The sequence below is a fragment of the Mycteria americana genome, chromosome 5 (genome assembly GCF_035582795.1).
Source record: "Mycteria americana isolate JAX WOST 10 ecotype Jacksonville Zoo and Gardens chromosome 5, USCA_MyAme_1.0, whole genome shotgun sequence".
In the NCBI taxonomy this organism is placed as follows: domain Eukaryota; kingdom Metazoa; phylum Chordata; class Aves; order Ciconiiformes; family Ciconiidae; genus Mycteria; species Mycteria americana.
Genome location: NC_134369.1, coordinates 8625912 through 8641642, shown reverse-complemented (window position 1 = coordinate 8641642; position 15731 = coordinate 8625912). Strand labels below are relative to the sequence as shown.

The window sequence follows — 15731 nt, the reverse complement described above, 5'->3', positions numbered from 1 at the left end:
GTAAGGTATTCTAAACAGTTCCCAGCTTCTTCTATATAACTGCTCTTTGCTCTGGACTGAGAAATAGAAATAAGGGACTTTGCAGCTACCTCCTCCAATAACACACCAGAAAAACTGCACATCTCCAACCTTTATCTGATCGGATAATGGAGTGTTTCCTTCCTTATCACCAAACATCATCATCTGATTGCCGCCACCTTACTCTTCAAAAGTTGATACCAGATTTTGAGCAGTGAAGTAGTGACTGAGAGCAGACATACATCAATATTCTATTAGTTGATTTCACACATTAACTACGTAAGCAAGCTCTTCAGAAGTAAGATTCCTAACTTACAACAAAGTAGTGTAAGTCACTGCGAAGATGTTTAAGGCTACTATGAAAGTATAATCCTAGCAATAGCTAGTCACAGCTTTCTCTATAGTTAATTATCTAAATTAACTTTAAAATCTAACCAATCCATTTTGTTGGGGGTTTTGGGTTTTGTTTGGTTGGTTGGTTGATTTTTTGTTTTTTTTTTTTTTTTTTTTTTTTTTAACTGTTTACCTTTCACTGTATCGGTATTTACCTTTCAGCTGTATCGGTTTTAAAATATAGTATCATAGGTAGAAGTATTAATGTAATGTACCAGTAGAGAAATGACCCCCTTGCATTTTAACTATCCTTCTGTATAACTGGGAAAAAGAAAAAAGAAGAGTTAATATTTACATTTTGGGTTTTTAAATTAGACATTTAAGGCCAGTTTAAAAAAAACCAACAACAACCAAATATTAAGTCCCATCTTTATTTTGCAACTAAATGACTATTCTAATTTTAGCAGAAATTACATTCTAGATCTTTGAGAATGGGCCTCATCTAAATTTGTTTTAATGAAGGAGATTAAAACAAATCAGACACATTGGAAATAATGACAGAATCGATACAGCCTCTTTGACGTTACCTTTGCTGAACACCTATTCTGTAATGAAAAGGTCAGAATTAAAAGAAAATTAACCCACTCACACCTAATACTTTACTGTTGTCAAAGAAAGGGAAAAAAAAATCAGCAAGAATGTGAAGATGAAAGAAAACCACAAGATATACCGATCAATCAGTCATTCTCGTTGTTGTGCATGCTCTCAATACATAAGCAAGAGCTATGGGTAATGTTTTAGTTATACAAAGTAACAACATTTTTCTTAACACCTGATCGGAACATTAGTTAACTGCATGAAATGTCCAAAATAAAATAAAAGGTCAGATGGTCTTAACTCCTGCCAAATAACTCTAACTGGGCCTTAGTCTGGTACAGCCTTCTAGCTACAAAACATGAGAACAGGAACGGTGAATGTCCTGAAAACACCCACAAAACCAGTTAGAGGCTCTCCTCTAGCAGGCCTTGTGGGAAGTAAAGATTCCTCCTCCTCTTTTTTGAGGAAGAAAGAAAAAAAAAGCAGAGATCACAATGAAGTCTGTCTACCTATCTACCTACCGCCAGGTTCTTCTCTCCACTGTGGTGGAAGAAGACAATACTGTAAGTGTGAGAACAGTGTGAAAAAGGCAAATGCTTCCTATTTCACCTGGGTTTTTTAATACTTGGAAGAAAAATTCACAAAGGAAAATGGTTTCTTAGGTTGTAGGAAGAACAGATTTTCCTAAGCTTCATTTACAGGTAGCAAAAAAGTTGAATTAAAAAGAAACCAGGCTTTCTTATTTGGAATTCATGAAGCAGGACTTCACTCGGAACAAGTTTTATACGATTGGAGGTGGAGGTCTGGGTCATGTCTTGCTGGGAGAAAAATACCAAAAGGGCAGATGGACCATGTGCCACCATGAAGAGAACTGGCGAGATACAAATTCACAAGGTTACCATACTTCCTGAAGTAAAGTTACTTGCAAAGTAATGAAGGCGGCGGCTGAGGAAAAGTCTGCCCTCTCTTCTATTCCAAACATAGTACAACATGAAGCCCCAGAAACAGAATTTCAACCAAGCTTTTCCAATTCATTACTGCAGCTGTAATTTTAAAAATAATAATAATAAAAAATCAACAGGCAAAATTAATCACTCATACAATTCCCAGCCTGAACAGAGATCATTATACCTAGTCTGATGCTCAAGCCTGAAAGCGTCTTACTGGTTATCTCAAAAGATGTAAATTTCCAATTAGTACTCTTGACTCGAGTAAGTCTCCAAACTTAGCACGTAATCCAGTAACCACTCTTGTCCACCAGTTTTGTATGCTGCATTTATTTGCTTATCTGGTTCAAGTAGAAGAAACTTATTTTCCAGAGTTCAACAAAGCTTTTTTATTTTCTAGTTCTCCTCTTAAATACACTACCCAATCTAATATACCTTAAGCAGCAGAAACTGATTTAGCCACTTATTTGAAAACAGAGGCACAGCCCAGTATGAGTTTGAGGAGCTTACAAGCAGAACTACAAACCTAACGGTTTTCACAGAGTGTGTTAGTGACTCTGATATTTCTTGTGCTCTTCCTTATTTCATCTACATCATTATTGTTACAGCCATGACTCTCCTGTTAGTGTTCTCTGAAGTAAACCAGTCTCTGATTTTCACTCCCTGGCTGGAGGAGAAGGTTCGTTAAGACGGGTATTATTACTAGTACAGAGTTCTGTGGTAGGCTTACTTATATATGACGTGTGCTCAAGCTGTAAAACTCTGTGTACTGAGTCGTACTTTCTGAAACATGTTCCTGAACATGCAGGGAAAATCATGAGGACCTGATCATCTACCATAACTTGAAAAACAAATTTTAATTCACAAGAAGTACAGCCTCCCTGGCTTTGCCATCTATTGGATTTGTCTGACAACAAGAGGTGAAAGGATTCTGCAGCTCCATTGTCTCAACTGCAGGATCTAAGAAAACACTGGCAGGCTCATCAGAGAGGTTTATGAGCCTGCAATTCAAAGAGATTAAAAGGAAAAATCTACTGAGATTCTTTCAGGCTACAGAACAACATTAAATAACTATTAGCAGCTTGGTTCAGTAAAGCTTTACTAGAGCCCTTGCTGGGTCATTCAGAAATTGTAAAAGAGGAAAGGTATTTAAGTTTCACTTGAGGATACAATAAATATTTCTTGGGCTATTTAAGGCTGAGTTGCAAGGGTTGCAAGCAGTAAATGGAAATTTAACCCTTTTAACAGTTTATGGTAATAGTAAAAATAGCCATAATACTTAAAAGATTTTTCTAGCTCTTTATCAGTCATATATTCTTAGGATTTTTTTTTTTTTAAAAAACCAAACACATAACTAAAAAAGTTTAAGATATGTCTTGTCAATCAAATACTGTTCTAGTATATACTAAGTATCAAAATCACAGTACTTAAAACCTGGGTATTTTCAGAAGTTAGTTTTTCTAATAGGCTATTTAGTTTTTAAACAATTACTTAAATTAATGCAAGAGAGTCAAACTTAAATAACTGTGTTTACTTTAACCTGAAATTATTAAAAAGTCATATGTAAAGAATTTTCATAACAAAATGCTATGTTTGTTAAAAAAAAAAATACTGCTTCACTTGTAGCCAATGCAGATTAGAATTAACTCCAAAGAGCTGTGGTAAAAGGCTTGTGTTCCAGCACTAGCTGAGGGTCTACAGCCATAAAATCCATGGCTAGAGAATGAAAATACACTTCTGTCACTTAAAGAGTACAACCTGGCACACTGAAAAGCCTAAGTTAATGGCCATGTTAAAAGCTTTATTTTGGTTTAAAAGTATTTTTTAAGAAGGAATTTTCTTAACAAGGAACAACTAAAATATACTGCATTATTTTTTTTCCTTTCTTATTATAAGGTAGTCAAGGTGTTCGATTGCCATTTCTGGTAGCTATTAAAAGCATTTTTGTAGGCTTGTGTCTTGCTTCTCCTGCTTATTCTCATAGTGGATTTGTAAGGTTATTCTTCTGGCATCCTGTTTACCGCATTACGTAAGGTATCTTGATGTCTAATACAGAATCATCACTTTCCTGCTGGAGCAGGAGGGAATACTGGATTAATGGGAAAGTGACCATCTCCAAACCAGTCTTTTCAGTTTACTGTACTAGGAGAGGACTGGGGAAGGAGCAAGGGGAGAAGGAGCTACCTTCTATTTCGTTTTTCATTTTCCTAATTTATGACCACACCTATATAAGACTCCCTTTCTAAACCTGCAGTAGAAACTTAACTGAGAGTGAGGACACATCCTCAAAGATTTTTCAGGTTTTAAAGAGATTGGTATTGTCAGCGGAAGCTGAATTAGCAACCAGATATTTTAAAATGAGCTATTTTAGGCTAAGGAAAGATTTTTGTTGTGCCCCACTGCCTAAAGGGAAGGTACAGAGGATGGAACCAGCATCGTTCTCAGAGACAAATGGCACAAGCTGGAACACTGGCAATTCCAGTTAGGACCTGTAATTCCTTATGTCTAAGAAATTAAGCAAGAACAAAAGGAAAATGATGCTGGAATATGTATGCATGTATGAAAACTGCATCTGTAATATTTTTCTAAAAATGTAACAAAAATTGAAAATCAAAAGGAGGTATGTGCTGAGATGCAACAGCTCCTACTAGTGATTACATCCCCCACCCCATAAACACTTCTGCTTTATGGACACCTGTGTCCATCACCACATAAAAACATATTATCCTGGATAGAACCTCACTGGAGCCATACATGGAAAAAAAAAAACTAGATTCTTAAATTTCTCCACCCTCTGCCCCAAAAATATATACAAAGCAACTGGTTTTAGTGTCAATCCCATTATTAGCTTTGAATTATTTGCTACATTTAGTGTCAGAAATTAATCAAAGTCACCAGTTTATTGATTTAATTTTAATTGTGACCGATTAATCATTTCATCATTAATAATTAAAATGTAAAATGAATTATCTTAATTATGTGATTGTTTAGATACAGAGTTCCTTTGTATTTAAGTCAACGAAAATCCACAAAAGTTGCAAGGCTGCTATTCAAAGGGACCTTGATAGGATACAGAAATGGGCTGACAGGGACATCAAAGGGTTCGACAAAGATTAAGTCCTGCTTTTGGGATGGAATAACCTAATGTACCAATACAGGCTGGGAGACAACTGGCTGGAAAGCAGTTTTCCAGAAAAGGACCTGAAGGTCCTGGTGGACAACAAGTTCAACATGAGTCAGCAGGACACTCTTGCAGCGAAGGCCAATCCCATACTGGGCTGTATTAGCAAGAGTGTAGCCAGCAGGCCAGGGAAGTGACTTTTTTCCTCTCTATTCAGCACTTAACGAGATTGCATCTGAAGTCCTGTGTCCAGTTTTGGTCTCCCCAGTACAAAGCACTGACATACAGGAGCAAGTCCAGTGGACTGCCAGCATGGTCAGGGGTTAGGAGACACGTCATACAAGGAGAGGCCAAAAGAACACAGGCATCTCATTGTCTACAGCTACCTAATAGGAGGGTGTAGAGAAGACTTCTCAGAGGTACATGGTGGAAGGACGAGACGTGAAACGCACAAGTTGCAAAAAGTGTCCTTATATCAGACTTGATAGAAGGAAAACATGTTTCAGCTGGGTTTGGTATTTTGTTTTTTGTTTGGGGGTTTTTTGTTTGTTTTGTTTTTTCTACTATGAGGGTGTTCAAACACTGGAACAGGCTGTCAAGAGCAGCTCTGGAATCTCCATCCTTGGAGATATTAAAAACTAGGCTGGAAAAGGTGACCTATATGGACTTCCTTTGAGTAGGAGATTGATCTAGATGACCTGTGAAGGTCCCTTCCAACCTATGTGATTCTCTGATTCTGTGAAAGTTTTTTCTTCTTTCAAACTGTGACACACAAGCATGAACTTTCAGGGTTCAGGTGACTTCTAATATGAAAACCATAAAATAGTTTTTTTCCAAGCTAAACTCACTGAAAAACTTTTTGTATTATTACTGCCAAACTTGATTTTAACTGCATATGCATCTTTTCTAAATGGGATACCGAACACAGAATGGAAAAATCTCTAAGAAGAAATCTGTTGAGGAAAAAAAGTCCATTCTTAATAAGTAAATTGTTATGCAGCTTTTTTTCCATCCTCCAAATTTTTCACAGGGATTGGAAGCAAAAGATTCACCATTATAAAAGGGTATTCTTAGATGTCATTAAAGATATGACAAAACAATGAATTGGAAAAATTTTCACAAAACATACAAAAAGGCAGTTCTTGCAAGATTTCCAGACCAGAGAGACTTGGATAAGTATTTGAGCCAAACCTCTAAATGGTTTGAGGGTTGTCCTTTCCTCTTTAATACTGTGGCCTGAAGGCACAAAAAATTAGTAGAAGATCATTGTGATACCTTCAGAGAAAAGCAGTATTAAGATATGAAAGCACATTCACTTGTTATTCTCAACGATTCAATCAAAAAAACCCCCCACAATTAAAACCATAGAGCCCCACAGAATTTCAGCTTCTTAGAACTTCTCTGGCCACTGAATTTCTGAGCCAAGTAATTAAGATTTAGTTAGTATAAAACAAGAAGGTACATACAAATAAACAATCTGTGAAATGGGAAAGACTACAGTGCAAAGGACATCCTGCTGACTGGCAGCCCCACACACATGCACAGTGGCATCCTTCAGATTCTGCTTCCTAGGCTTTGCACTCTTACTAACTTGCTGTATTCTCTCTCTCATCACTATTCTCCTTAGCTGCTGTCTCAATTCCTTTGTTTCTGTGAGCTTTTACAGCACTGTCTACGAATTTGTCTAGAATCATGACTTCAGAAGCAACTTGACAGGCATTCAAAGAACTAGAATTTATTTCACCATCATTTTGCTGCCAGGGAACATGCTGCAAAGAATGCAGCAGCACTGCACATGTATGTTACATGGGGCTTAGTTTAAAACACTGGGTCCCCTGTGAATGGCACCCTCTATATGAAAATACATCTATTCCATTATCATATAATTACCAAATACCTGTGTAAATAAATGTACGATTTCTTTTCTTTATTTACCAAGTCTTTTTTACAAAATCTTGAGATGGCTTTTAGAACTCCTCATCTGGATGCAAAAAAAAATCTCAGGAAATATAGATAACCTTTAAAATACTGTAGAATAAATTTTGTCAAAACTAATTTATAGCAATGTCCTTAAATTCCATGGGAAAACAAAGTAGCTTATTAAATCTTGATGTAGCTCTCGACTTCAGTGGATTAACCATTGTGTGACCCAAGCACAATGGAACTTCGTGGTCTGTATTTAAGCTTTAGGTAAAACTCACTAGATACACAAAAGACTTCTAACAATCTCTAGTATTTCTTTTTTCCTGTGCATGTACAATTTGTGAAAATGGAAGACACAGCCGATACTACAATGCTAAGAGTACAATAGGATGAGAGCACTGGGTAGCAGAAATTCCTGTTCTGGCATCACATTCAGGCATTTAAAAAAATACGTTTGAGATGAAAATTTATTTAAGTTTGCTCTTAATACCGTTTACATACAAATTAGCACACGATCACATTTTTTCCATTCTTCTAAAATACCTATTTGACAATTCTGTTTTCACCCCTCCACCCTCTTTTCCAAAACTCACAGAACATCTGAAATGCAAGATTATTTAACTAGAGAATTAATACTGGATATCTACAATTGTATATCACTCTTTTTATCCTGCAGTGATGCATATCTGCCAGAATGACTAAGCCTTTGTCTCTCAAAGTTCTAGTATCCGCAGCGGCAGGGGAGTTAAAAATCAGCACAAGAGAGAAAGGTCTGATGGTGTGCCAATGTACAATGGAAGAGAATTCAATAACAAGCTGCAGAGACAGTGGGCTTTTATCAGACACATTCAAAAGTGGTGGTGGCTACACGTCAATGCTGGACCAGAGTGTGTTACTGCAGAGTGCGACTGAGTGTTTTCCCCACAGGCAATACACTATTATTGACTCCCCCCATTAACATGTAGGGTGGATATACATTTATTGAAGGTTCTAATGGAAGGCTGAGGGACTCCTATCCTGAGGCCAGAGCAGAAAGACAGCCTATCACTTCATGTAATGGTAGCCCATGTGTGACAGACCTGACCTACATTTCCCCCCTTTCTTTCTCGCAACAGCCTGTCACTGTTTTAAGAAGCTATTTTCTGAGAGGTATAAAAAGAAATGCATGCTAGAGCTGCCTAGTTAATGTGCTATATTGGAATATTATTTATAAACCTGCTTCAAAAAAGACTAGTTTAGACTACAGATGAATTATGAAAGCTACCCATAACACACACAACCAAAAAGAATGTATCATAATGATTCTGATGTGCTTATAAACTCATACACATTGAACACGAGGTATAAATGGATTAATACTGATAATTAAGATACTGCAACAAAATGTAGTATAAGACTTAAAATTAAGAATGCTTAATGGAGCTGCCTTAGTAAAATAAAAAGGGCTAAGGTCTCTAATTAGTATAAATTTAATATTCATTCAAATTATTAGGAATAACGCCACCTAATGTTTTGTTGGAAGTAATTCAGTGTTTTCACTAGCTAATGTATGTGTAGCAAAAGCTATAAATAATGGATCCACATCTGAAAGTAGGACAAGAGTGAAAGAAACATTTGGTTCAGCAATAAACAGCATTTTAAAATACCATCTAACTACCACTCCCAGACCCTGCTTATTTAAAGAGCTGCTGCCACTACAGCCCTCCTTGGCAGGAACCTACCACGCTGCTGCAGGTCATACTCTTTTTTTGTCTCTTCGTTCCCTAGAATTTTCCACGCTTGATCAATTTCGATGAACCTCTGCACGCGCTCCTCCACTTCTCCTGCTGGCACATCTGCCTTCTGTTTGTCTGGATGATACTGCCAATCAAAAAAAAAAAAAAAAGTTGAGGGGAGTGGAAGTGAGGAGGGTGGAAGAGGAGCAATCAATAATACATTTGATATTCAGTTAAAAGGACAGAGAAAAGGCGAAGGTCTGAGATAAGGTGCCAAAGGAAGGGAGACAACAATGCTGGGCACAAGAGAAAACTGCCAATTTAATTAGACCACTGAAATGGCAACAAAACCACCAGTGGCACAAATGTCACCATGCGCACTGACGGCATTTTCTGGATAATTTGCTGATGGAATCATTGGTCTTATGGACCATTTACCTAGAGAGAATGACTACCACAAACAGAAACAGGTACATGCAGAGGACCACGACACGGGAACAAGAGGAGGTGCTGTAGGTGCTAGCAGCTCTCGTAGTATTACACATAGCTGATTTAAGTAATACCACCAATGTTTATTTAAGGCTATTTCAACAGACAAATTGAATGCTGTATTATATGTACCTAGCTTTTTAAAAATTATTTAAATGGTAAATAGAATATACATGATCAAATATAATTTATAATACATGTAATTAATACATGTAATTCTACTTTTGAAAATATGCCTCAACATCTTTAATTTCTTCCAGTTCAGTGAATCGATAGCCCTTCCAAATATTTAAAATCATGGATCACTGGCTACAAAATTGTGTCATTTTAGTTAAGAAATGGTTATTCAAGGACATGGCTGCAAGAAATCCCACATTAAATAGGCAATAATAATTAAAATGGTAACACGTTTTCTTCACCATTTGTACTACAGGTTCTGAACAGAGCATTCTGACTTCTTTTTGGTTCAAATGTCTACTGAAAAGGAACCCTCAAAGCTCCATCTTCCTGTAGCTTTAATTCATCTGCAATAATCTGCAAAAATTTTTTTGCTATTTTAAATTGCTCAGTATAAGTGATGGACCAACAGGAAACACCATTTAAGATGAGAAAGTTGCAATATAATCAGACCTATCAGCTGTTAACTGTGTCATAAATCAAGATATCCCTTATTCTGGAGCTTTAACTTCTGCCCTTTATACTAACATCAGTAGGGGCACCGAAATGTACAGCAGATTTTAAGAGTTAGAACACCTGTTCTACAAGTGTTTGAGCAGATTTCTGACTAACTGAATCCCTTTGTTTTGGTTAAGACTTAATTTTGGAAAGGAAAGGAAAAGAATACTAATATCACGTGTGCTTTATAAAATTCAAAATTTGAAAGGACCACTCCTACTGGAGTCTATTTGCTCACTGATTTATGTACCTGTCATTTGTACCGACAGGTATTACTCAGATAAATCCTCTGTATGACAACAAGAGGATGTACATAACAGCAAAATGTTCATCTTTGACCTCAAGTTTTTTCACATTTATTTCTCCATACACATATGAACGTACCTGCAAGCTCAAGTATGAAGTCTCTACACAAATGTATATTTTTGTTCCACCATATGAGTGAGCACACTTGAAGTCATCTCTGCATTCAAGACTGAGAACTAGCTTGCAACTTGCTGAAAATATGGCTGAAGCACAGTTGCGATCCATAAATGTTAATCTCTTAGAGATCCCTTTTTTATCTCCCCAACTGAAGATGACAAAATTCAAAGATGCAGACAAATCAAACATTTTTGGTCATTGCATTTTGTCATTGTATTCTAAATAGCTAATTAGAAAATGAGTAATTACACCTTTATTTGGTAGGCACTAAATTCAGTGTTCTGTCGACACGCATCATGTACTGTAAAAGCTATTTAAATGTATTATTTGTTTTCAAATCCATTTTTCTGAAGCCTTAGCTTTTCCAGTTGTATTTCAATTTTAATAGCATTTTTAACGTTGGTGGTTGATTGTATACTACTTTTGTGAAAGGTCATTTTTAAAAATCGATGCTTAATAAGCACACAAGGCAAAATAGTCAGATCACATTAAAGACTTACATGGTTTCCTTTTAGCAATGTTATTGATTTTAACAATTATGTTTAAGGTATGCATCCAGCAGTTACTCCTCAAAGCAATATTTTATCTAAAAAATGATACTTCATTATTATTTTAAAATATTTCGGGTGCTATATATAAAATTGGGACCCATCCCAAATATCGTAGGGTTAATTATAATACCTAAAAAGAGAGTTATATGACTGCTGGATATTTCACTCCATTTGGATGATACTGTAAGCATTCTCCTACAAGCTTACACCAAAAAGGATGTAAAGGTCTATCCAAGGAATATTATACCAGACTTAGTACCACTGAAACTTAACTAGATTTCAATAGCACTGCCAGGAAACAGTTGCTCCTATTGTTACGTTTGGATTGGCCACAAGACCACACCTTCTCGCATCAGTTTCTTACAGATACATGAAAACATTACTGACCAATTGCCCAAAACAGCACTAAGAATACTGGCTTCTCTCCTGCCAAGAATGTTGAGAAAACACCCCCACAAAGTTGGTTACACTTTTCCTTTGCTACACCAAAACTTTGCTTGACTGGAAAATAATTTTGGACTATATTGGAAGTAGTCAATGAAAAACAGAAAGTCACAAATGTCACAAAAGTACTTTGGAAAAATAATAATCAATGCAAAAAAGGCTATTCTGTTTGTTTCTTGAATAATGCAGAAAATTCATTATTCTTCAGATTTATAATTTAGCTTTTAACGTCTTTCCTATAGATTTGGAAAATATAATATTTGTAGGATATGCAATTTTTATATTCGAAAGACTACAATTTCATGTAACTAATAGCAACTACCTTGCAGGGGATCTACTAATTAAAAAACAGATATCCATTTTGGTCTCCATGCTTTCGGAAACTATTTACTCCTTCCTCTGTTGGGCTTGTTTCTCTATTACCATCTGATGCCTTTAGTAGTCTACATCTACACTAAGAAAAACCCTCAAACCTCTCCTCTTGTATGGTAATCCTTTTTTTTCCCCCCCAGTGACCCCATTTCATCTGAATTCATTATGTACCTGTTCTCACTGACTCCCTTTTCCTACTCTCCAGCTTGCTGATCAAAATCCAAGAATGCTTGTCTGTAGGAGAAATCCACTCTTGATTCAACTGCCCATACCGTTCTCTTTCATCTCTGAGACAACAAACGAGGTGTCCTCTCTCCAGATGTTTTAGACCCTGTTTAGCCAGCTCAGACACCGACCACAGAAGACACCTTACCAAAGTTTCAACCAACCTGCTAATAGCTGAAGTTTAAAGAGAGTACTCAATGTCCTCCATCAATACTTCAGACATTAATCAACCATATTCTTTTTTGGTATCTTCCCCCCATTCTTGGTTACCATATTCTTGCTTCTGATTCTCCTCCCTCTCCAGCATACCCTCCAGAGGAGCTGCCTCAACATGACCCAGGGGTTTGGTTTGTTTTTGAGGGAGGTGAAATACAATGTACATTTTTGATCTCTTCCTTTCTCATTCAGCCTTATTTCTGGGTTAATCTCAGCTGCAACCATGTACAAGCTCCATAATGAAAACGGACAAGCCTGTTTTCTACTCGACCTATCTCCTTCTACTCAAACTGAACTATTGTTTGTCTCTCCCTCTATACATCCAGTTCTTACTCCAAATGTTAGAGCCCCCCCAATGTCTCCTGCAATATCACTTCTGAAAATCTGTGCAAATTATCTTTGTGTCATTCACACTTGCCACCTGAGCACTATTTTCAGCTGTATTACTGCACTTAAGATGCATTAAAATCATTCTGGCTGCACATGCGTAATGTTTTTAAGAAGCAGTACTTCCATGAAAATAGCTTTCCGCTGAGCACTCATCTTGATTTTTGAACACAGTAATAATTTCTAGTAACATGTTACTACTTAATAGGACTTTATAGAAACAATAAAGAATATTTTCCCGAGTTTGACAGAGGGATGGGAAAAGAAAGAAGGTTAGAGATGTATGCCCCGACTAGTTTTCCTATTTTATACCTCTACTAGAAGTAATTCGCTAACTTCTTTCCATTACTAAAGACTGTCTGAAATTTATATCACTTTACAGCATAGGATGCTTTATAGTTACTGTGTTAAAAAATTAACTGAATGGAAATATGTTGGTTCATCTGTTAACTGTAAAAAATACCTTGCAGATACATGCAATACTGCTCGCTCCCCTGATGTTTATCTTAAATGTCACATTGTCATAGTATTTCTTGAGGACTCTGGCTCTTGGTGTAAGGGTTAATTTGGGTTTTTTAGGGGTTTTGTTTGTTTTAGTTTTTACAATCACTAAGAAAAATTTGAAAAAGCACTAACCTTGAAGTCCAAAGTTCAAATGAAAACCACATTTTAAACATTATCTGTTGGAGACTTGGTGAAATTTTTAGTGCTGCAGGGAAACAGAAAAGCAGGCTAATACAAACTTAACCTCATGCCCTTTTCAATTACAGTATCATTATTTTACCTTTCCAAAACAACTGTATTGAACTGTCTTATTTTTAATATATATCAGACTGTACTTTTCAGCAGTTTGGGTACAGTGGATACACCTGGCAAACATACTCTGAAACACAGATACAGGTTCAGGTCATAGTTATGTAAGTATCCAAAAATTTAGAAATTTTTCATGGAACATCTTAGTTTAGGTAAATTAATTGTATTTCATTATGTTACTCTATTGCCTTCGATACCTACTACAGAATAAAAAAAATAAGCGAGCAAACTTTTTCTGTCTCAGAAAAAAAGGTGTTAATGTTGCGTTCACCAAATAAAAGTGTAGACTCTCTGAAAATTACAAATTACTCAATATATGAGTTCCATCATATATTGATAGGGCTCAAACTACTTACTTGTCTACTACATTCTTACTGATTCTCGCAGCTGATACAAGCATTGCTTTACATTATTAGCCAAGATCCTCAGAACAATAGTTGCAAACTTTTGCTTTTACATTACAATCATCATTAACAAGTTCAAGTAACAAGTCAAGTAAAACAAACCCCAAAATTAAACCTCGTGACCTCTCTCCTTCTCTTAGGAAACTCGGATATTTTCGTTTATACAGTGTACCACACATATGGTTTTCACCCACAGGGTTTATATAAGAATTCAGAACACACTACAGCACATTCAACTGCTACATTCTTTATTTCTGCTTGCTTTATACTCCATGAAGTTTGGTCCCTTCTGCACTTTAAGAATTGCAAAATTAATCCCTGGACTACATGAAAGTTAATAAAGACCATTTGGTCAGTAACTGTAATGACATTACATCTCAGTAACCATACCAACAGACCTGAAGAACTCTCATACCACAAGATGAGAAACTAAGATGGCTGGTTGAGCTTTGGTTGAGCAAATCAAGCAACACAGAGATGACACACTAAGGTCCCTATCCTCCTAACACTTGTACGAGTTGCTTAACTTTATGCAATAAATGTAACAGGGTTGATTGATTTTAATCAAATTCAAATTAGCAAGCAGAAAACCTCTAGTTAAATCAATTTAATGTACATTTCTTATTGGTGCTCATGTATTTATTTTTCAAAAGAAATTTACAGCACCCAGTGAGAATCAACTTAATACCACTTATTATTGGGAGGGGAGGTGTGAAGCATACGGGCATAGGTTTTACACCAAATTTGTAATCTCTTGCTAAACTGTGGGATACACGATAACTAAACTGCTTAATATAGTCAAAGTTTTACTCATAACTACTTTTCCACATGACAAATTGAAAAGGCTAATTATTTAGAAAAGGTTAAAAAAGTACTATTCCTTCTCATTCATTCCTTAATACATTACCATGGTTATTTTGCCTTGTGTATAAGGGGTATTCACTTTAAAAAAATCAAAGAGGCGTCACATCCGCAATTCCATACATCACAACAGGAGACTTGATTTTCTACTAAAACTACTACTACTTCCAAATTTTTATTTAAGTTATGAAAAAGTGCTTTAATTTACTACTATGTATTTAACAGATAACTGTAAAGAACATCCTCCCCCTCCTCCCAGTTTACACATTTTTAAAGTAAGGCCATTTAAAATGTAAACTTTATATTCTTTGAGGCAAATGAAATAGATCAGCTTTAATTTTTTCCAGAGCTGAAATAAGGACTACTCTCCACTTTCTATGGCTTTGTCTTTGCTACTTTTCAATATTTCATGCAAAGCTGTCAAACATTTGGAGAAATCTTCAGCAGCAAGTAATAAAAAGGATGAACCAGATGTGGATGCATTAAATCTTGACCTTCTCTCCCAAGAAAATAGTTTCAGACAAATATTTTCAGACTTTTTAATTTTTATTATACATATTTTAGATTTTTTTTTTGTAAGAGAAACCATTATTAAGGTTCTAAAATTCAGAAGACAGACATAGAACAATGATAAAACCATTAGAGCTGAAAAATTAAAATGTTAGACTATTCCAGACTTACTATCATGAGTCATAAAGTAACCACTAAGCAGTCAGTACTACCAACAGTTACAGCATAGTCAATTTCTAAGCTATCAGATTTATTAAAGATTTTTAACTCTGAAATCATCTGTAGTCTCATGGAATCACCTTACTAAATTAAATTAACAAGTTTAGACAAGTCTTGAATTCCTGCTTTATTTCGATAGGGGATGTGCACCTATATTTGAATAAGGGATATATTTAAAGCTAGCGATGTGCCCTAAGTTCCTGAGTAAATCAAGTAGTAAGATTTTAACAGGTGATGACTTATATGCATTCAAGTACTCATGCTTTTGTAAGAACTACATCTAATGACTAAATCTAAGCTGTAAATAAGAGTCAATGATAGAATATTAACATGTAAAGTTAACTTAGTATCTCTTAGCATCCTTCTCCCTTTCTCCATGTTAGGCATATAATAGTAGCTATGATAGTTTTATAGCCTGACAGTATTTGTTTCATGTAATGCAGCTAGAAATAAGATTTCCAGCCAAGTATGAATTAAACTTTTTTTTT

The 15731-nt window shown here is 35.8% G+C and overlaps 1 protein-coding gene across 5 annotated transcripts in view; it reads right to left on the bottom strand.

The window, feature by feature from the left end:
• Positions 1–15731, bottom strand: part of DNAJC24 (DnaJ heat shock protein family (Hsp40) member C24) — a 38981-nt gene that overhangs the window by 2934 nt on the left and 20316 nt on the right. For all 5 annotated transcript variants that reach the window (XM_075502057.1, XM_075502058.1, XM_075502060.1 and 2 more), the window contains one exon: positions 8661–8799. In XM_075502057.1, coding sequence (XP_075358172.1) covers positions 8661–8799 — 139 coding nt within the window. The remainder of the gene's footprint in view (positions 1–8660; positions 8800–15731) is intronic.